Genomic DNA, 20,589 nt, shown 5'->3' with positions numbered 1-20,589 from the left:
GTCAGATTCTTGCCACTCAAAGTGTGGTCTGGAACAAAGGCATAGACTTCACCTAGGAGCTGGTTAGAAATTCAGAATCTCACCCTCCGCACCCCCCAAGACTGGAGCAGTGCTTCTCAACCTGGGCTATGCAGTAGAACCACTTGGGGATATTTTTTAAAATCTTAATGCCTGGCCTATATTCCAGATCAATTAAATCAAAATTTTAGTGGGGCAGGGGGACCACCCCCCCGCCAGGTTGTGTTGTTTTTTTTTTTTTGGAGATGGAGTCTTGCTCTGTCACCAGGCTGGAGTGCAGTGGTGCAGTCTTGGCTTACTGCAACCTCTGCCTCCTGGGTTCAAGCAATTCTTCCACCTCAGCCTCCCAAGTAGCTGGGACCACAGGCATGTGCCACCACGCCTGGCTAATTTTTTTTTTTTTTTTTGTATTTTTAGTAGAGATGGGGTTTCACCGTTTTTTTTTTAAACTCACAATATGGTAGAAAGTTGTGACCCACTGGCCTAGAATGAGTTATACCTCTAATCTTAGCCCACTATTCTGTGACTGGTTCTTAAAACTAGTTAGCTGCTAGTTAATCTCAAACTTACCTCGTGATGTGTTTATACCAATAGGCCAAATTCTATTTTAATTAAACTGGGAACTCCAAGAAAGTGGCCTTTATTTTCCAATTTCTATGGCAAAATCAGCCATGGTAAGTGAATGTGGATGCTCTTCAGTATTTTTCCACTATTAGATGAAGACAGACCTCTGCCCCAGCCCACGTTTCCTTTGTTGAATGAGTAGTAGACTGAGAAGTATCACTCACCCATGATGTGGTTTGTCCCTTTTCCATCCAGTGTGTTGGTAATAAAAGTCACCTTTCAGAGCTTTGGTCCCTGTGATGCCTGTCTTTCCTGTGTCCAGGAATAACCTTTGCTACTAGGCAGTCCTCTGGAAGATTTGTAGAAGGTTAAAGTGCAAAGGGACTTGGAAGCTCATAGATTTCATGCCTCTTGTTTTAGCAAAAAGAATTAGAGGTTCTGAGAGATGAAAATGATGTCTTCCAACTCAAGCCATTTCTGAAGCCATTTCCCTGTTACTACAATGCCCACAACCCTTCCCCCTTGGTATCTCCATCCTGCTAATGCCGTTTTTAATAACAGTCTGATTTTTCTCTGGCAGCAAGAATTTTTCTTCACAGATTCCTACTTAAGGAAGAGAGGGCTCTTCACTGTCACTGTACAGAGCAGGCTGGTCAGCTTTATACAGGTGTCAGATGAACCTTCACAGCCAGCTTTGCGTCTTTCAAGGTCCAACATTCTCGATGATGTAAGGAGCTTTTCCGGTTCTTTCATGCTCTGGTAACAGTGCTACCTGCAGCTGTTTCATCCCAAATCTCTATTTGAGGTCTTACATCTATTCCATTTTGCCAACAAGGGTTATGCTGTTAACCCTCTGCACTGGATTTAGAGCTGATTGCAGCACTGCCTAGAAGGGTGAAAGAGACTAGAACAATGAACTATGGTTGGTTCTAGCACAGAATACTTTCCTGATACAGCAGGAGTTGGCAGTCCCCTTATAAAACAGGTGTTAACTTTGAAATCATTATACATGTGCCTGCCCAGCTTTAAATCAAGTGGAGCCCTGATAGCTAGCTTTAAAACACCATTGATGGGCCAGGCACGGGAGCTCACGCCTGTAATCCCAGCACTTTGGGAGGCCAAGGCAGGTGGATCACCTGAGGTCGGGAGTTTGCAACCAGCCTGACCAACATGGAGAATCCCCATGTCTACTAAAAATATAAAATTAGCCATGTGTGGTGGCGCATGCCTGTAATCCCAGCTATGCAGGAGGCTGAGGCTGGAGAATCACTTGAACCTGGGAGGCAGAGGTTACAGTGAGGCAAGATCACACCATTGCACTCCAGCCTGGGCAGCAAAATTCTGTCTCAAAAAAAAAAAAATGCATTGGACTGGTCGTATCTAACAAATTATAAAGGAAACCTATTAAAAAGTAAAGGCTGTTCTCAACCAAACAAACAGATTGCTCTTCTTGACAACAGCAGCCTATATTTATGTCAGAGATGCAAACACTGCTGAAAGCTAGAGGGAAGCTGGTACTTGTTTAGGCTAAACACTGGGTGGGTTTTTGAAAGGGCTAATGTATTCCAGACGATAACTGTTTGCCAGCCAGAGAGGAAGCCAAGAGTCCATCTTCCTTTCTCCCCAGCCCTGTGAACTACTTTGGATTGGGGCTGTAGCTGGCCTTCATCCCTACTGCCAGATGGGCTGAGCGTGAGGCTGGAAACGGGAACAGCTGGCACAGCAGAAGCTGGAGTAATACTCATTGCCACAGAGCTGGGCCTGCAGGATCAAATCACAGTTGGCCAGCTCTGGCTGGTCGATGCATTCCCTGCCAGGGTCCCTGGGCTGGGCAGTGGGTGCTGCAGAATAGGGGAGAGAGAAGATGGTGAGGAAGCTCTGTGTATGCTGACAATTCTCACTTGCCATTTCATTTCATTCAAAGGAACACGACATTATAATTGCCAGATTCAAAACGAAGTGCACTTGCCCTGTAACATTTTAACAACCATATGTACAAACCCTGTGAGGGATGATGATTTCTACCTGTTGGCCTCACTTCAACATGCAGTGGCCCTCGCATTATTATTTGTGGCCTCAGCCCAGTGAATAGCTCTTCCCAGACTCCCAAATATTTATTGACCAGATGATTAAACATCTCTTGATGTTAACGCCTTACTTTTGAGACCTGAATTGCTAAATGACAACTGCTTTGGCCTCTGGATTGGAAGAGCACGTAGGATCAGCTGCAAGTAAATTTTGAGTTAGCAAGAGCTGTGTTATCATTTCCTTTTCTCTGCTGGGTTCCCCTAACCATCAAAGTTTTGTCCCTTCAATATTACCAGCTTATCTTAGTCACCTAGGTCTTCATCCTTCCAGTTTTTCACTTTCCCCAGAGGAAGCAATGCATATTAGACAAGGTAATAGGAAAACAGTCTTGTTAACGGTGACTCTAATATACTGAGAACAAAGACCTTGTGTCGCTCCCTCTGAATTTACTAGGAACACCTGTATCTTGGAACTCCCTATTAAGAGTTTCCTTCTACTGCCTCATTTCTCTTCTTTCTGGAAGGGGTTCTTACAACCCAGCTGACTTAGACCAGAGCAGTACCTTCCCTCAAGTCAGACCTCAGGGAGCCAGAGAAAGCTTTTCCCTTCTCTACCCTTGTTTCCTCGTAAAAGACTGTACCTAGCAGCAAACAACCTTACAAAGGTTTGGTATAACCAGAATACTAACTAAATTTACATAGCTGGAAAAGCCATTAATGCATTTTGTTTCTAAAAATCTGTAACTTTGCTATCAACTCTGTCTGAGCTGGTATAGCCCTGAGACCTATCATAGTGGGAACTCCGCATCATGATTAGGCACACCAGCTCTGGACCCAGACTGCCTGGGCTCAATCCAGGCTCTGCCACCTGCCAGCTGGATAACTCTGGGCAAGTTGCTGAAGCCTTTCATGCATATTTCATCATCTGTGAAATGGGATTAATGGCACCTACTTCACAGGGATGTGGAGAAGTCCTCCCAGCAGAGCTATGTCCCTTATACCTCAGCCTGACTAGTCCAAGGCCTCCTACCCTGGTGCCAACACTGAAATTCCAGTGTGCCACCCAACCATGAGTAGGGCAGGGTCAGGCAACCTCATGCTGTGTGACCCAATGAAAAAATGAACAGGTAAAGAGCAGCCAGCAGAGGGCCTGAGAAGGGTGGCCAGTCTGAAGCTATCTGTCCCATCTGGGACACACATCTCATCAGGCCATTTTAGCTTGGTAACCAGGTATCATCAGGCAAGTTTCTCATTGTAATTTGGTTTCCCATATAATTAATCCCATCTGTAGCTAATCACAAATATATCTAGGACCTCTTAACAGTTCTGTTTCTCACTGTGAATCTGCATTTTGGTTTGTCTCAGAGCCTTGATTATGTAGACAGGGTCACTTTTCTGGACATGATACAGGTGAAAAGTAGTCCCTGGAGTGTGGTGCTTTCTCCAGGGTAATTCCATCATTTTGTGCAGGCAGACACTGAGTCACCAAATACCTGAGTGTTGCCGCTTTTGTAGCTCCGCGAGAAGGACGGAATGGAGGGGAGATGGAGCTGTAACGCTCCGGTTCACCCTTCACTGAGCTGCGGGAACATTTGCCCCTGCAGCACTCCCTCAGGGCTCCGCGGTTGCTGGCATCTCAATGTTCAAGCACCACCATGTTCCCCTTGTCTGTCTATACACCAGCACCCAGCACAGAAGCCGCCTGTGCGGTGCGCTGAGTGCAGAGCCACCGTGGGCGTGGATCCCGGCCGGTAGCACCAGCCAAGCACATCCTGCCGGGCTGAGTGGGCGGAGCAAGACGAGCAGAGCAAGCCTTGGACAGAGGTCTAGGCGGTCGGCTGGCAGCTAGTGAAGTGGCAGGAAGGAACCCTGTAACCCTCCCTCCCGCCCGCCAAGCAACAGGTAAGAAAAAGCTGCTGGGCGCCGTTTTCTGCCACAACATGAGCACCTAGTCATGCCAAGCACTGAGCGGGACCCTGGGGAGGCAAATCCCAACTGATGCCTAAAGAGATCATAGACGGGAACCCAACATGTCAGTCCCACTCACAAGGCAACATTTCAGTCACAGACCTTCAACTTCTAGTACCAGCCAGTCGTCACCCTCAGCCTGGCAGCCAGGAGGCAGCCCGGCCTGCCCCTCTTAGTGTAACCGTGCTCCTGGTGTGGCACTGCAGCCCTGATTGTCAGGGGCATCCAGAAGACCAGGCAGGAAGGGCCCTGACACCTCCAAGCCTGGCATACTCCCCCCAAGGTCTCTATCAGTCCTGTGAGAAATGGTGGTTTGACCCGAGGTGCCACTCTGCTCCAGTCCCTCAGTGAACAAGAACCAAGGACACGAGGGAAGCAGGCTGGGGCAGGGGGCAAAGCCCTTTCCCTTTCCCTCTGGCTTATTTGAACACAGCTTTTGTAAGTGTGAACACAAAACCACAGTCTGTTCCATCAGTTCTGATATGCACTTATTTTCACATCTCTCAAGTTGGTCCGCATCCTTATTGATGGTATCAGCATTGTGTCATTTCATTAACAGCATATTTTTCTTGGTACAAAAATAATGCATCTTACAGAGAATTCGGATTTGTTGAAATATGATACAATAGTAGCTAGAAAATGTAAGGCTACAATATCAAATGATGCAAGATTTTACTTAGGTACAGGTAAGTTCGTGGTGGGGGGAAAAATATATGGGGAGTCAGAAGACATGGGCTCTAGTCTCAGGTAGGCCATATGTGCTGTGACTGGTGGAAACACCACTTGCGCTGTCTGGATACCTGTCTCATTTGTAAAATGATGATGAGACTCTCTGCCCTTTCCTTTCTGGGTTATATGGTCAAATGACCATCAAGGTACTTTTCAGTCATAGGACCACCTTTTTGCCACCCTGATTATAGTGGACAGATTTTAGTGGTCTATCTGCCTTAAGTTTTATAATGAAATTCCAGTCAGTCATATTTCTCAAAATTGGTGAGTCTGAACGTCCTGCATGCACTTAACATCTATTAAGCTATCTCCAGGGGCCCAGCAAAGCATCATTTCCTTCTCCACTACAGCCTTCTCAGGCAGTGGAGCAGTCCCACTGGATAGAGGAAAATGAGGCTCAGGAAGGTAAGCTCCTTGCCTCAAGTCACACTACCAGCAACTGACAGGGGGAGCCAGGATTCAAACCGGAGTCCCTCAGACTGCAGAGCCAGCCCTCGAGAACCAGTAAATATACTGGGGAAGCCCTACCCTTCCCCGGAGATAGACCTTTCCTACCTGGTGATACCACCTTCACCTCGGTGCTGTGGCTGACTGCCTGGTTCCCCCGGTAGGCGCTGCATGTGTAGGAGCCCTCATCCCTGGCCCGCAAGTTGTAAATCAGCAGCGTGCCATCTGGAGACTGGTGGACACGGTGGCCGTCAGCTTGCACAGGTAGCCCGTTCCTGGCGGGGAGAGGACACTGGGAGGGTCATCAAGGGCCTCTGGAGGCCTGGGAGACAGAGGCAGGAGGTAATCAAAGGCCATTCCAGAGCCAACCATTCCTCCCCTTGAGGGCAAACAGGTGGAGGAGAGGGAGAAATCAAGAATGACTAAGGTTTCTAGCTTGGTTTACTGGGCGATGCTAGTACTCCTCCAACCTTGGGAGATCCAAGACCAGGGTGAATGGTGAGATTATTTTATGCCATTTCAAATTTGGGGTGCCTTTGAGATAGCAGAAGGCCTCAGATTTGAAGTCTGGAGCTCAAGAGTGCAGACCCAGACAAAGTATCAGCTATCAGCATCACGCTGACAGCAAAGTACCATGTCTATAAGGTTGTCCAAATTACACAGTGAGCAACCAAGGACTGAGGACAGGCCCTGAGGCACACCAGAAGACAATGGTTTCCCACAGCTGAGGGAAGGGAGAATTTCAAGAAGGAACATATGGTCAACAGAACAACACTACGGGTCGCATAAAGACTGCGAGTTGTCCAGCAGAGTGAGGGAGAGAGGCAATGGCCTTGGCCATGATGGGGCTAATGTGTGGCCCCACTGCAGGGCCTGAGAAGTGAGTAGGGAGGTGAACAGGCAGAGGCAACCCACATGGACAGCTTTGAAGGGGATGCCATGTCCGCATAGGGTCTGCAGGGACATACTAACTCACAGGAAGGTGGTTCTGAAGAGAGGAGCGCGTTTGCTGGAAGGATCCAGGAGAGGCCAACATGGAGAAGCAGGCCTGGGAGGGCTGGCCCGAGCACACCAGCAGGGAAACCAGCAGCAGCATCCTATGCCTTCCTGGGCTCAAGGCCACACAAGACTGAGATGCTTTCCACAATGCCATCACCCCTCCCCACCAGTGCTCAGGCCAGTTTCCATCCTGGCATCCTCTCTCAAATGCCCACCTTTGGCACTTGTTGCTTCCTCTACCAAGAACATCCTTTGCCATCTTCAGCTATTAGGGTACAGCCAAAGTCATTTCCTGGCCCACCCTTCCTTGACTCTCCCAGACCTGAAGCAGCCTCACTCTTCTGTGCACAGACACCACTTGGAGGAAAACACATCTGGAGCTCCAGGAACACTGGGCCATCTGCCCGGGAGTGCCCTGGGGCTCAGGTGACCCCAGGATCCCCAGAACCTAGCCTAGTACTGACACATTACAGGGAGGGAGGGGACAAGAAAGTCTACTGAATGAAAGGACAAATAAAAAACAGACTGATCTAGGGTAAAAGACCACTGAAGTCCCCAAAGCTGAGTATAGTTCACACCCCCAAGAGATATTTTGCCACCAGGGGACATTGGCAGTGGGTCTGGAGATATTCTTTATTGTCATGACTTTGGGGAGGGTGCTCCCGGCATCTAGTGGGTAGATGCCCTGGATGCTGCCCAACATCCTGCAAAGCACAGCCCAGCCCTTAGCAAGCAAAACTTACCAGCTCCACACTGAGCGGGGCTGAGGTTAGGAAACTAGCATAGCCCAACCAGCAGAGAGCCAGTGGTCCTACAGGGCTGTGCTGTGTAGGGATAACTGTGCTGCAGCCCTCTCCCCTGGCACCAGGCCTGGAAGCACAGTGGGGGCAGTGGCGACAGTGACATCCCTGGCAGAAAGGTGGACACCCACACCTGAGGTTGTGAAGGTCTGGGGGCAGGAGAAGCTTGGAATAGAGCCTTTACCTGGACCACTTGATGTTCACACTTTCTCCTGCTACCACACACAACAGCCTGGCAGTGTCACCTTCAGGCACTGTCACAGTAGGGGGCATTCCTGAGATTGTCAGCTCCCCTGGGCACAAGGACAAGACTTTGTTAGCCACTCTAAAGATCCTACCCATGCCACCTGACCTCAAAGGCCCCTCAGGACTGCCACTTTACCCAGAACTCTGAGCTGGACCCATCGCTGGTCTCGGTCCTGCCCATTGAAAGCAACACAGGTGTAAAAGCCGCCATCTTCTACAGCCACCTGGCTGATGAACAGGGAGCCATCAGGCTGCAGCTGGTGTCTGGGGACCAAGTATAGCCAGTTGGCTCCAGCCCAAGCGGCGGCCTCCCCTCTCCTCCAGCTCTGTCCCTCAAGCATAGAGGCAGGGAGGGAACATAAAAGGTCTTCCAGGTCCCTAGTGAGAGGCTAAGCATACCCTAGTGTTCACTGGGGTCTGATAGAAGGACCGTTTGTCCTCAGACTTTACACCTGCAGCTGCTGGCACTTTTTTTTTTAGACAGTCTTGCTGCAACCTCTGTGTCCTGGGTTCAAGTGATTCTCCTGTCTCAGCCTCCTGACTAGCTGAGATTACAGGTGTGTGCCACCACGCCTGGCTAATTTTTGTATTTTTAGTTTCAGAGATGGGGTTTCAGCATCTTGGCCAGGCTGGTCTTGAACTCCTGACCTTGTGATCCACTCACCTCAGCCTCCCAAAGTGCTGGGATTACAGGTGTGAGCCACTGCACCCAGCCAAAACTGTCTGGCTTTTAAGCTTAAAATATAAATCATTTCAAGCTTCGTGATACAAAATTTTGGTTTGGGTTTCTAGTTTTTGCTATACTCATTTACTGGGCTCAAATACTGGTTCTGCTGCTTATAAGCTGTGTGATGTTAAGCTTCTGTGTGTAAAGTGGGGAAAAACATCACCTACTCAATACGGCTTTTTGGCAGGTCACATGATACAGAATAAGCCTCACACTCAGTGCCCACTCAGTAAAGGGTAGCGATGATGATTACAGCTGGAAATGTATTCTGACTCCATTTCCTCCTCCAGCTATCACCTCTGTTAGTTGGCCTCTTATTTTTGTCCACTAACTACATTCTGGAAAGGCCCAGAGACTCAAATGTTAGCCAGCCCACAGAGCCCTTTCTCAACTGCTCCATCTCTCGAGAGGCCCTGGAGTCCGGCTCACAACTGGCCATGGCAATGCCCAAGCACTCCCTTCCCACAGGATAAGGTGGGGCTGGAGGCAGAATAGAAGGAAGAGGAGAGGAGTCAAACCTGGGAGAGGAGACAGGGTGCCCATCTCTCTGCCACTCAATGGCTGGGGGTGGGAAGCCTTCGGCGTGGCAGGTCAGCCGGATCTGCTGGCCTGGACTGGTGTCCACCACCTGGGGCTGGTTCTGGTCCAAACGCAGCCTGCCAAATAAGCAGCCCACAGCATGAGGGGCCCTTGGTCCTGTCCCACCCCCTGACTCCCATGGGGACCTCTGCACAAGCCTGGTGGCCCCTTCTCCCTTTCCAGCCAGTTTCAGCTTCCTAAAAATGCTCTCCCACCTTGTTCTGTTGAGGAAACTCAATAATTACCTGGGGTGAAGGCTAAAGGTGCCCCCACCGCTCCCTACCCATCCACCATTGCAACACACATCCACCAGCCAGGATACCCATCTGTCACCCCACCCTGCACATTTGCCACTAGGTCTTTGACTTAGGCACGCCCTCTGCAAACTGAACCATTCCTCAAGGCCAGCTCAAGACACTTCCCAAAGAAGCCAGCTCAGGCCCTCTAGTGGGCGTCCTTCCCTTCCTCAGTTCCTGAGTCCTGAGCCTATGGAACTGCACTGTTCCCAGAAGCTTCCTCAAGAGGCCCAGCTCTGTTTTTCTAGGCCTGGCCTCCCAGAACCCTGAACAGGGGCCAGCAAAGCCTGGTCACCGCACATACCTTCCTCTCCTCACCCACTGAGACCATCGGCCCTGGCCCTGGGATGGGGAGGGCAAGATGACAATGCTGAACTCTTACCAGTTTGCAGGCTGTGGGTGTGAGGAGGGGATGACCCCCAGGACCCCAGCAGCGCCACCTTGGCCGAAGTCCTGAGGTGGATTCCTGGGCTGAGAGAAGTGGCTCAGCTCAGCCTCAGACAGCACAGCCATGTCACCCCCTGTCATGAGGCCAGGAGAAACAAGGTGTGAACTGTGGGGAAAAGGGAGGGGAAGGAAGGGTGGGCCATAAGACCAGCAGGGACTACGGAGAAATGAAGGCCACAGGGTGGTCCCTGCCACCAGGAGGAATTGACCCAGAGAGACGCCCTGAGCCCCTTTAGTGAGTGACAGCCCTGGCTCAGACCCCCCATCCTGGCCTTCCCTCTGTGGGGCTCCTGAGAACGCAGTGGTGGATGGGGTGGGGCAGAGACCTATGATGCGAAGCTGGATCTTCTGAGAGTTGTGGCCTGGCTGGGTGCTGCCACAGCTGTAGGTGCCCGCGTCCTCTGCCTGCAGGGGGTGGATGATCAGGGAGCCATCGGGTTGCAGCCTGTGCCTAAGGGGAGTGGGGGGACACATGAGCTCTGCGCCCGAGTCTTCCCTCAGCCTCTGTGCTCCTGCCAGAGGAGGCCAGAGCCCACAGAGCACCCTCCCAACCCAGGTGAGGCTAGGGTACTACTTCAGGGGAGGCTGTCACCGGTCAGAGGAGGTGGAGGAGCTGTCACACCTGTCAGAGGAGGTGAGGGCAGTCATTCACACCTGTCAGGGGAGGTGGGGGAGGCTGTCACACACCTATCAGGGGAGGTGGGGGCTGTCACACACCTGTCAGGGGAGGTGGGGGTGCTTTCACACACCTGTCAGGGGTGGTGGGGAGGCTGTCACCCACCTGTCAGGGGAGGTGGGGGGCTTTCACACACCTGTCAGGGGAGGTGGGGGGCTGTCACCCACCTGTCAGGGGCGGTGGGGGGCTGTCACCCACCTGTCAGGGGCGGTGGGGGGGCTGTCACCCACCTGTCAGGGGCGGTGGGGGCAGCTGTCACCCACCTGACAGGGGCGGCAGGGGGGCTGTCACCCACCTGTCAGGGGCGGCGGGGGGGCTGTCACCCACCTGTCAGGGGCGGCGGGGGGGCTGTCACCCACCTGTCAGGGGCGGTGGGGGGGGCTGTCACCCACCTGTCAGGGGCGGTGGGGGGGGCTGTCACCCACCTGTCAGGGGCGGTGGGGGGGGCTGTCACCCACCTGTCAGGGGCGGTGGGGGGGCTGTCACCCACCTGTCAGGGGCGGTGGGGGGGCTGTCACCCACCTGTCAGGGGAGGTGGGGGGTCTGTCACCCACCTGTCAGGGGAGGTGGGGGGGGCTGTCACCCACCTGTCAGGGGAGGTGGGGGGGGCTGTCACCCACCTGTCAGGGGAGGTGGGGGGGCTGTCACCCACCTGTCAGGGGAGGTGGGGGGGGCTGTCACCCACCTGTCAGGGGCGGTGGGGGGGCTGTCACCCACCTGTCAGGGGCGGTGGGGGGGCTGTCACCCACCTGTCAGGGGCGGTGGGGGGGCTGTCACCCACCTGTCAGGGGAGGTGGGGGGGGCTGTCACCCACCTGTCAGGGGAGGTGGGGGGCTGTCACACACCTGTCAGGGGAGGTGGGGGGGCTGTCACACACCTGTCAGGGGAGGTGGGGGGGCTGTCACACACCTGTCAGGGGAGGTGGGGGGGCTGTCACACACCTGTCAGAGTAGGTGGGGGTGCTGTCACCCACCTGTCAGGGGAGGTGGGGGGCTTTCACACACCTGTCAGGGGAGGTGGGGGGCTGTCACACACCTGTCAGGGGAGGTGGGGGGGCTGTCACACACCTGTCAGAGTAGGTGGGGGTGCTGTCACACACCTGTCAGGGGAGGTGGGGGGGCTGTCACACACCTGTCAGGGGAGGTGGGATGCTGTCACACACGTCAGGGGAGGTGAGGGGTTGTCACACACCTGTCAGGAGAGGTGGGGAGGGGCTATGACATGTCAGGGGAGGTATGGGGGGCTGTCACCCACCTGTCAGAGGAGATGGGCTGGCCATCTTTCTGCCAGGCAGCCTGGAATTCTGGGGCAGTGTCATCTGGGCAGGAGAGCCGCACCAACTGTCCTAGAGCCGCCTGCACCAAGGAGGGCTCTGTACCTGCCAAGCTAATCCTGGAGAGGTGGGAAGTGAGAGCTGCTGACTGGCTGAGTGCCAGGACCATAACCACCCTAAGCAGTGTGTTCCAGGACAGACAGGGTGGGTCACAGGCACTTTTGGGGGCTAGAGGGTCCCTTTGGGAGGCAGAACCCCAGAAGCCCATGAATTCAGGATCCACCCTCCCCAACCTACCCCTGACTCCCCCACATCACTGCCTCAGTCTGTTCTATAGCGGCAACAAGGGGATGGGGAGAGGTAGGGAGGGATGGCACACACCAGGTTCCCATGGCGGCTAAGCTACATACTCGGCCCATGTGGAACATAATGTTTTTAATCTTTCCAAATCCCTCATTAATATGACCCAGTCCCAAGAGTAATCTTGAACAGAACCCACACCTGTGAAATATACAGGGCAGGAGATAACGTTGCCATTTTACAGGTCAAGAAACTGAGGCTTAGAGAAGTTGGGTGATTTACCAATGGCCATGAAGCCAGTAATCTTTTCCAGACAGCCAGACAGCAGAGTATAGTGGTGAGATCTGGTGGAGAATCCAGAGCCACCATCTGCACGGATGTCTATTAGATATCAGAAGAGACTCAAAAGTCTCTGAAGCCCCAGCTACTCCATCTGTAGAATGATGGCAATAAGGCCCACCAGGAAGGGATCTTGGAAGACACAGAAGTTATGGATGGGGAGGGAGGGCCGGCTGGCTTCAGGGCTTTAGCTCCAGCTGGCTCACTCCTGGCCTCAGCGTCCTGACCCCCATACCTGGGGAAGGCGGGGCTCACCTGTAGGAGGAGCTATGGAAGGGTGGCACTGGCCATCTGGCATCTCCGCCCAGTCCAGGGACCCTGGCCTCAAGCTCCTGCTCCCGATGCCATTCTCCAAAGGCCTGCCTGTGGGGGACCTCCCCTGGCCCAGGCTTTTGGTCTTGCCACCAGAGACCACCAGAAGGCCAGGGCTTTCTCTGCACCACAGCCCCTGTCCTGTGCTGGCTGGGTTCCAGCTGGCCTGCAGGACTGCCGCCACCACCATCTGTGTGGGTGCTCTGGCCGGAGGCCCCAGGCTGGGGATGGCGGGGCCGGTGGAGAGGCTGGCAGCTGCTCATGCAGTCTTGCTCCGAGACAAAGTTATTGGCATTGCCATGACAGCCGCCATACCAGAAGCGGTTACATCGGCCCACAGAGGCGACGAAGTACCAGCGGGCAGCCCAGTCTGCACAAGAGCCGTGGGCGCTGGGCAGCAGGCACCGCACGGGATAGGCTGTGGAGCACGGGTAGGTATATGTCACTGAGGTCCCAGTACTCAGGGCACACCTCCATCCCCTCAGCCTCCGACTCAGGAAGCAGGTCCTTCCCCATTTATAAAGCACGTCTACACCCCTGCCTGGGGGCCTGACTTTGTCCTGGAACGCAGGCCAATTCTGCCAGAGCCTGTCCATTGTGCAGACCTGCCCCAGGCTGGTGCCATAGCAACCTTCGCCCACACAGCTAGAGCCACCAGGAGGGAGGTCAGGGCCAGGGCTCTCTGGGCTGGCTTCCTTGGACACTTGGCCTTCCCTGCCACAGACTGCATGCAAAGTGAGCCCAGAGGGTGGCCCTGCCTGCTTAGCTTGTGAGAGGGACACAGGCCTGAGCCACCCAGGGGCTGTGAAGATGCCCAGCAAGGGCCTGCCCTTGTCCCCAGGACCCTGCACTGACAGGCCTGAGCCCACCTCCAGCACCCAGCCTGCCATTCCAACAGCCCTTGCCAGCATGCCTGATGCATCTCTCCACGTTTAGACATGACCATGGGTGCCCGTGCAGGTGCCCAGCCTCCTGCCAGCCCTGGCCACAGCCCTGGTCTGGCTTTTGAGGACCTCATGATGGTTCCCAGCAGCTCTAGTCATTCATCCTGAGCTGCAGCCTCAAAGTCCTCCCTGCCTCCACCCTCTCTCCAGCACTCAACTCCTGCTACACCCACATCCCAGGCAGGGTCAGGGTGCCCCTGCCCATCCCAGCACTAACTGCCCTGTACCGGCTCTGCCTCAAAGGGCCTGACTGACTCCCAAGCACAAGACTGGCCTCCCAGCCCCTTGGGATCCCCACCTCCCACCCTCCCCAGTTCCCAGAAGCAGCCAGAAGGCCACAGGTACAAACTGCTGGATGCAAGAACACTTTGGCACTGCCCTCTGGCCTGGCACCTAGCAGGCGCTCAATAAATGTTTGTGGAAGGAATGAATGACTAACTTAGCCAGTAGGAAGGTCTTCCGCTCTGGGTGGGGGCTGGGGGAACAGTGGGAGCAGAGTCTACCATAGGGAACGAGGAGGGGGCATCCACTCACCATGACTAGGCTGTCCCACACAGCCTTCCCCAAGAGGACCGGCTGCAGAGGCCACGTTATCATAGCAACAGCCAAACTGGGAGCCCCGGCACTCAGTGGGCTCATTCTGCTGGGCCTGAGGCTGGTGGATGTGGTGGACCTGGGGAGGAAGCCCATGATTTGGATGTTGGCACTGGGTCTGGCCATTGTTGGGGACTCTGGGCTGCCACGGGGAGGATGACAGGAAGGAGGAGGGACCAGAACCCCAGCCCAGGGGAGACCAGAGGCCAGGAGAACATGGGTTGAACCCCCCGCTCCAGCCCAGGACCATCTTTAGAACCCAGTGCCCCTCAGAGGATGCCCCAGGCAGCAGGTTTGCAGGGATCTCCTTTCTCCAAGGACAAAGTGGCAAAGATCCTGGGTCACATTGACACTGAGCAGCCTCCTGCTTCCCTCACACAGGCCAGACACTTACTGTAGAAGCCACTGCCCTTGACCTGGGCCTGCTCCCAGCGCTGTCTCTGCCATATGACCTTGTGCAGCCAGCATGATGGGGCCCCTCAGCAACAGATACACCATCAGGGCAGCACCCATACCTAGGCAGACATCACACAGCCCCTCCCTGAGCCGCCTGCCCCCATGCTCCCTGCATCCCAGGACCCAGGCTCTGAGGCACCCCACCGTGGGGTCTGACTAGGGGGAACTGAGGTGGGAGACGATGTGTCCCAGCAGACAGGGCAGGCCATTTTGTGTGCCACAATCTCTGCCTACATCCACCAACTCTTAGTGGCTACCAGGGAGGGCAACTGTAACACAAGCAGTGGCTGCACTCCTCATAACTGGCAGAGCCTCAGCTGCACAGCCCACAAAACCAAGAAGGGGGATGTTCACCCAAGCCTGAACAGATGTCAGTTCACAGCGGGGGTTACAAAACAGAAGCAGATGGGAGATGGGGTGGAAGAGGGGGTTCAAAGGAACCCACCATTTACTCCACACCCACCCACCAGGTGCCAGGAGGCAAGGTGAAAGGAGGGAGGGTACCCAGCACCCTCTCTGTGCCAGGCACGCTGTGATGCGCTTCAGCCTCACAGGAACCCCATCATCATTATCATTATTCCCAGTTCTCAGAAGAGGAAGCCAAGTTCAGAGAGGTTAAGTCACGTGGCCCAAGTCACCAGCACATGGCTGATGAGTGGCTGAGCTGGGAACTGCCCCCAGGCTACTGGCCATAAAGTCTGGGCACATAAGCACCCAGTCTCAGAGAGAGAGTACACTGTCGATTCATCCAGGGCAGGCCACAGAAGAAGGAGGGGCAGAGTGAGGGCACCTGGCGGGAGCAGAATGACTTGGACCCAATCCACAAGCAGGAGTGGCCAGGGCTGTTAGGAAGATTGTGGGGAGCTGGTTGGCCTGGCCAGCCTTTACTGTGGGTTCCCTGATCCTGGTTAGATCTGAGAGCTAGAATCACACCCAGTGCCTTCCCCGAATCTCAGGCTGTGTATCCACAGGCTGACACTCTGGTGAGGCAGGCATTTGTGTCCCCAGTCAGCACATCAGGAAGCTCAGCCACAGAAAGCCAAGTTCCCAAGATCTCACGCTCTGGGCAGCCCAGGGAGGAAAGCATGGGCGTCTATTCCTGAGCTCTGTGCACCCACTCCAGCCCCAGCCCGCTTCTGAGCAGAGATGTTGGCCCATCCACAGGGCCCCTGCTTCCTTCTTTGACGGGGGAGGAGGAAGACCTGTCTCCAGCACCCACCTGCTCTGCTGACAGGGGGCTGCAGGGCAGCCTTGCCACTGTGGCCCGAGAGACACTGTGTGGCCATCGGGGCAGCAGCCATGAGGACTGTGTCTGCAGTCATGGGGCCCTGAGCCAGACCACAGGGGTTGCTGGTATGAGGACTGCTGCAGAGAGGGAGAGGGGCCCAGGGCTGACAGGTGGGTGCCCTGGTTGCCTCTGGGGTCACCTTGTTCTCCCCTGGGGTCACCCCGGGCTGCCCACCACTGGCCTCTGGAGTCTAGAAAGAAGAGGAAGCAAAAGACACACTGCATCCACTGGCTCCTCCCCTCCAGCCCTGTCCAACTCGGACCCACCTTCCCCCATCCCCTGGACCCTTCTCCCCTCCACCATGGCTGCACCCAACCGTGACCTCCACCCCCATGCACCATCCACTCAGACACAAAGACTACAGGGCTCTGAGTGGGGGCTGAGATCAAGCTCTCACCTGAGGCAAGGGACTCCCAACGGCCCAAAGGCATCTGGGGGCTGCTGGTGGAGTTGTGCACATCCTGCATGCTGGGAGCCTCTGCACAGAGCCAGGAGGTCCATATGAGGTGCAGAGGGAGGAGGAGAGGATACGCCTGAGCTGTGACCCAGTCCTGCCCAGCACTGGCTTCTACCCCACCACCCAGGCAGGGCCCGGGAACCCAAGAAAACATAAGGGAGAAGGAGCACCACTTGGGATTTCAAAAAATGCCCTGCCGCTCTTCAGAAGTCTCCAGTTACACAGAAAATGCTCATCTTTTTTAAGACATCTCTGCTGCCCAGGTTGAAATGCAGTAGTGTGATCACAGCTCACTAAAGCCTCAACCTCCTGGGCTCAAGTGATCCTCCTGCCTGAGCCTACCAAAATGCTGGGATCACAGGTGTGAACCACCGCACCTGGCCAAAAATGCTGATCTTCCATGTTCAGCAAAAAGTACCAGATATAAAATGTGCATGTGTTATGATCATAGCCATATAAAACAAAAAACTAAACATACTTGAAAAAAAATTGGATTGATGAAAGGCAAACAATCCGAGTAGAAAGTGGGCATTTCTCCAAAGAAGACAGACAAATGGTCAACGAACACGTGAAATGCAGCTCAACAGCATCAGTCCTCAGGGAAATGCAAAGCAAACCCACACTGAGGTACTGCTTCCCACCCACCAGAATGTATGTGATCACAGAGATTGAAATAGTACACTAAATACCACCAACCTGTACACTTTAAAAGGTTAACTGAATGTTACATACATTTCACCTCCATAAAAAAATCCACATTTTAAAAAATTGGATTAATAGATGAAGGGGCCAGGCGAGGTGGCTCACACCTGTAACCCAGCACTTTGGGAGGCCAAGGTGACTGGATTGCTTGAGGTCAGAAGTTTAAGCCCAGCCTGGGCTTAAACTTTATTAAATAAATAAATAAAATAAAATAAAAATAAACTTAAGAGAAACCCCATCTCTACTAAAAATACAAATACTAGCCGGGCGTGGTGGCAAGCACCTGTAATCCCAGCTACTCCAGAGGCTGAGGCAGGAGAGTCGCTCAAACCTGAGAGGCGGAGGTTGCAGTGAGCTGAGATTATGCCACAGCACTCCAGCCTGGGTGACAGAGCCAGACTGTCTCAAAACAAATAAATAAATAAAAGCTTGTAGGACATACCCCAAAATAACGCTCACAGTGAAAGCTGCTCTGAGAGCTTCAAAGGTAGGGTGCCCTTCCCTTCTATTTGTGTTTTTCAAATTTTCCAAAGTAAGCATATTACTATATAATGGAATAAAATTATAAAGAATAAAATAAGTGGGCCAGGTACAGAGGCTCACATGTGTAATCCCAGCACCTTGAGAGGCTAAGGTGAGAGGATCACCTGAGCCCAGGAGATCAAGACCAGCCTGGGCAACGTAACAAGAGCCCATCTCGACAAAAAATCAAAAAATTAGCTGGACATGGTAGCCTGTGCCTGTGGTCTCAGCTACATAGGAGGCTGGTGTGGGAGGAGCCCTTGAGCTCAGAAGGTGGAGGCTGCAGTGAGCTTTAATTGCACCATTGCACTGCAGCCTAGGCAACAGAGTGAGACCCTGCTTAAATAAATAAATGAAATAAAATAGATGATCATTCCATTCCCACATGGACTACATCTTGCCAATCCCCAGAAATATTTATTTTTATCTTTTTATTCAGTTATTTTTTTGAGATAGAATCTTGCTCTCTTGCCCAGGCTGGAGTGCAGTGGTGTGATCTCAGCTCACTGCAACCTCCACCTCCTAGGTTCAGGCGATTCTCAAGCCACAGCCTCCTGAGTAGCTAGGATTACAGGCACATGCCATCACACCTGGCTAATTTTTGTATTTAGTAGAGATGGGGTTTCACCATGTTGGTCAGGTTGGTCCTGAACTTCTGAGCTCAAGTGATCTGCCTGCCTCGGCCTCCCAAAGTGGTGGGATTACAGGCATCAGCAGCTGCACCCAACCCCCAGGAATATTTAAAACAATGATAATTTGGGGTTGGAAGATTCCAATAGATATGTGGTATAAATCTGTTTTATTTCCTTTTTTTTTTTTTTTTTGAGACAGAGTCTCTTGTTGCTCAAGCTGGAGTGCAGTGGTGAGATCTCGGCTCACTGCAACCTCCGCCTCCTGAGTTCAAGCGATTCTCCTGCCTCGGCCTCCCGAGTAGCTGAGACTACAAGCACCTACCACTACAACCAGCTAATTTTTGTATTTTTAGTAGAGATGGGGTTTCACAATGTTGGCCAGGCTGGTCTTGAACTCCTGACCTCAGGTGATCCACCTGCCTTGGCCTCCCAAAGTGCTGTGATTCCAGGTGTGAGCCACCACGCCCAGCCTTAAGTTTATTTCTTATCACAAAGAATAAGGCCAAAACCTGGAATAAAGCTGACCTGAATTCTTCCCCAGATCTGACATCCCCTACAGACAAGCCCCACATTTCTGTGGCTCTGCATTCACAGTCCCCAATCTGGGAATTTCTGCCTGTTGTCCCTCTATCACCTCAATTTTTTTTTCTTTTTTTTTTAAACTGAGTCTCACTCTGTTGCCCAGGCTGGAGTGCAATGGCATAATCTTGGCTCACTGCAACCTCCACCTCCCAGGTTCAAGCGGTTCTCCTGCCTCAGCCTCCTGAGTAGCTGGGATTACAGGTGCTCACCACCACACCCAGCTAATTTTTGTATTTTTAGTAGAGACAGGGTTTCACCACATTGGTCAGGCTGGTCTCAAACTCCTGACCTCATGATCCACCCACCTCAGCTTCCCAAACTGCTGGAATTACAGGTGTGGGCCACTGTGCCCAGCCTTACTTATCACTTCAATTTTAAGGCATCTCTGCCAAGCCCATCTTCTCTTCCATTTCTTCAGGCTTAACTCAGAGTCCGGGGTCCCTTCTTGCCCACCCCCATGTTCCCAGGCCCCTTCATCCCACCACCCCTCTAGCCCTTGGATTCCTGCAGTCTGCTCCCATGGATTTCTGTCTCCACTTCCGTCTGACCCTCAGCCATGGCCAAATTTATCCTCCTAAATAACTGTCATGGTGTCACTCTCTAGCTCCGTAACTTTTAATGGCTCCCCTGGGCCTATTAGATAAACACAGTCTAAAGCCTGAGGCCTGAAACCCTCCAGTAGCCACCCTAGCCCTAAGAGTGTCACCCATGAACAGAACTCCCATCTCCACCCCTACACCCTGGGCTAAGTGCTGGTTCTGGGAGCCCCTACTAGTCTCAGAGCTACTGAATACGACTATAGCAACTGAAGGGAGTAACTTGGATATGCCGACCTCCTTTTCCAAATGCAAATTTTATGAAATCTAAACACAGATCAAGTATTCTGGTGAAAATTTAGCATCTGAAATGAGATGTGCTGCAAGTATAAACTATACATGGGGCTTCAAAGATTTAGTTTTAAAGATCTTATAAGGAGGTGATGGCTCACAACTGTAATCCCAGCCCTTTGGGAGTTGAGGCAGGCAAACCTGAGGTCAGGAGTTTGAGACCAGCCTGACCAACATGGTGAAACCCCATCTCTACTAAAAATACAAAATTAGCCAGACATGGTGGTGCATGCCTGTAATTCCAGCTACTCTGGAGGCTGAGGCAGGAGAATCGCTTGAACACGGGAAGCACAGGTTGCAGTGAGCTGAGATCGTGCCACTGCACTCCTGCCTGGGCAACAAGAATGAAACTCCGTCTCAAAAAAAAATCTTGTAAAAGAGAATGTACAATATGTCATAATTTTATACTGATTACATATTGAAAATATTTATATGGGTTAAATTATATATATATATATATATATATATATATTGTTTGTTTGCTTTGTTTTTTTTTTTTTTTTTTTTTTTTTTTTGAGTCAGAGTTCCCCTCTTGTTTACCCAGGCTGGAGTGCAATGGCGCCATCTCGGCTCACCACAACCTCCGCCTCCTGGGTTCAGGCAATTCTCCTGCCTCAGCCTCCTGAGTAGCTGGGATTACAAGCATGCGCCACCTTGCCCAGCTAATTTTTTGTATTTGTAGTAGAGACGGGGTTTCACCATGTTGACCAGGATGGTCTCGATCTCTTGACCTCGTGATCCACCTGCCTCGGCCTCCCAAAGTGCTGGGATTACAGGC

At 52.8% G+C, this 20,589-nt stretch overlaps 1 protein-coding gene across 5 annotated transcripts in view; it reads right to left on the bottom strand.

Annotated features, from left to right (window-relative positions):
* Positions 1-623: 623 nt before the first annotated feature.
* Positions 624-20,589, bottom strand: part of PAPLN (papilin, proteoglycan like sulfated glycoprotein) — a 50,777-nt gene continuing 30,811 nt past the window's right edge. For 4 of the 5 annotated variants that reach the window (XM_054240140.2, XM_035260948.3, XM_003734031.6 and 1 more), the window contains 13 exons: positions 16,427-16,507; positions 15,961-16,219; positions 14,680-14,800; positions 14,226-14,364; positions 12,691-13,165; positions 11,778-11,915; positions 10,174-10,298; positions 9,783-9,921; positions 9,044-9,181; positions 7,935-8,062; positions 7,737-7,845; positions 5,862-6,028; positions 624-2,423 (listed from right to left, as the gene is read on the bottom strand). In XM_054240140.2, coding sequence (XP_054096115.2) covers positions 2,254-2,423; positions 5,862-6,028; positions 7,737-7,845; positions 7,935-8,062; positions 9,044-9,181; positions 9,783-9,921; positions 10,174-10,298; positions 11,778-11,915; positions 12,691-13,165; positions 14,226-14,364; positions 14,680-14,800; positions 15,961-16,219; positions 16,427-16,507 — 2,189 coding nt within the window. In that variant the 3' untranslated portion in view covers positions 624-2,253. The remainder of the gene's footprint in view (positions 2,424-5,861; positions 6,029-7,736; positions 7,846-7,934; positions 8,063-9,043; positions 9,182-9,782; positions 9,922-10,173; positions 10,299-11,777; positions 11,916-12,690; positions 13,166-14,225; positions 14,365-14,679; positions 14,801-15,960; positions 16,220-16,426; positions 16,508-20,589) is intronic. The other variant, XM_035260950.3, reaches the window with a different exon arrangement.

Source organism: Callithrix jacchus, chromosome 8 (genome assembly GCF_049354715.1).
Source record: "Callithrix jacchus isolate 240 chromosome 8, calJac240_pri, whole genome shotgun sequence".
NCBI lineage: Eukaryota > Metazoa > Chordata > Mammalia > Primates > Cebidae > Callithrix > Callithrix jacchus.
This window is presented reverse-complemented; position numbering and strand designations above follow the sequence as displayed.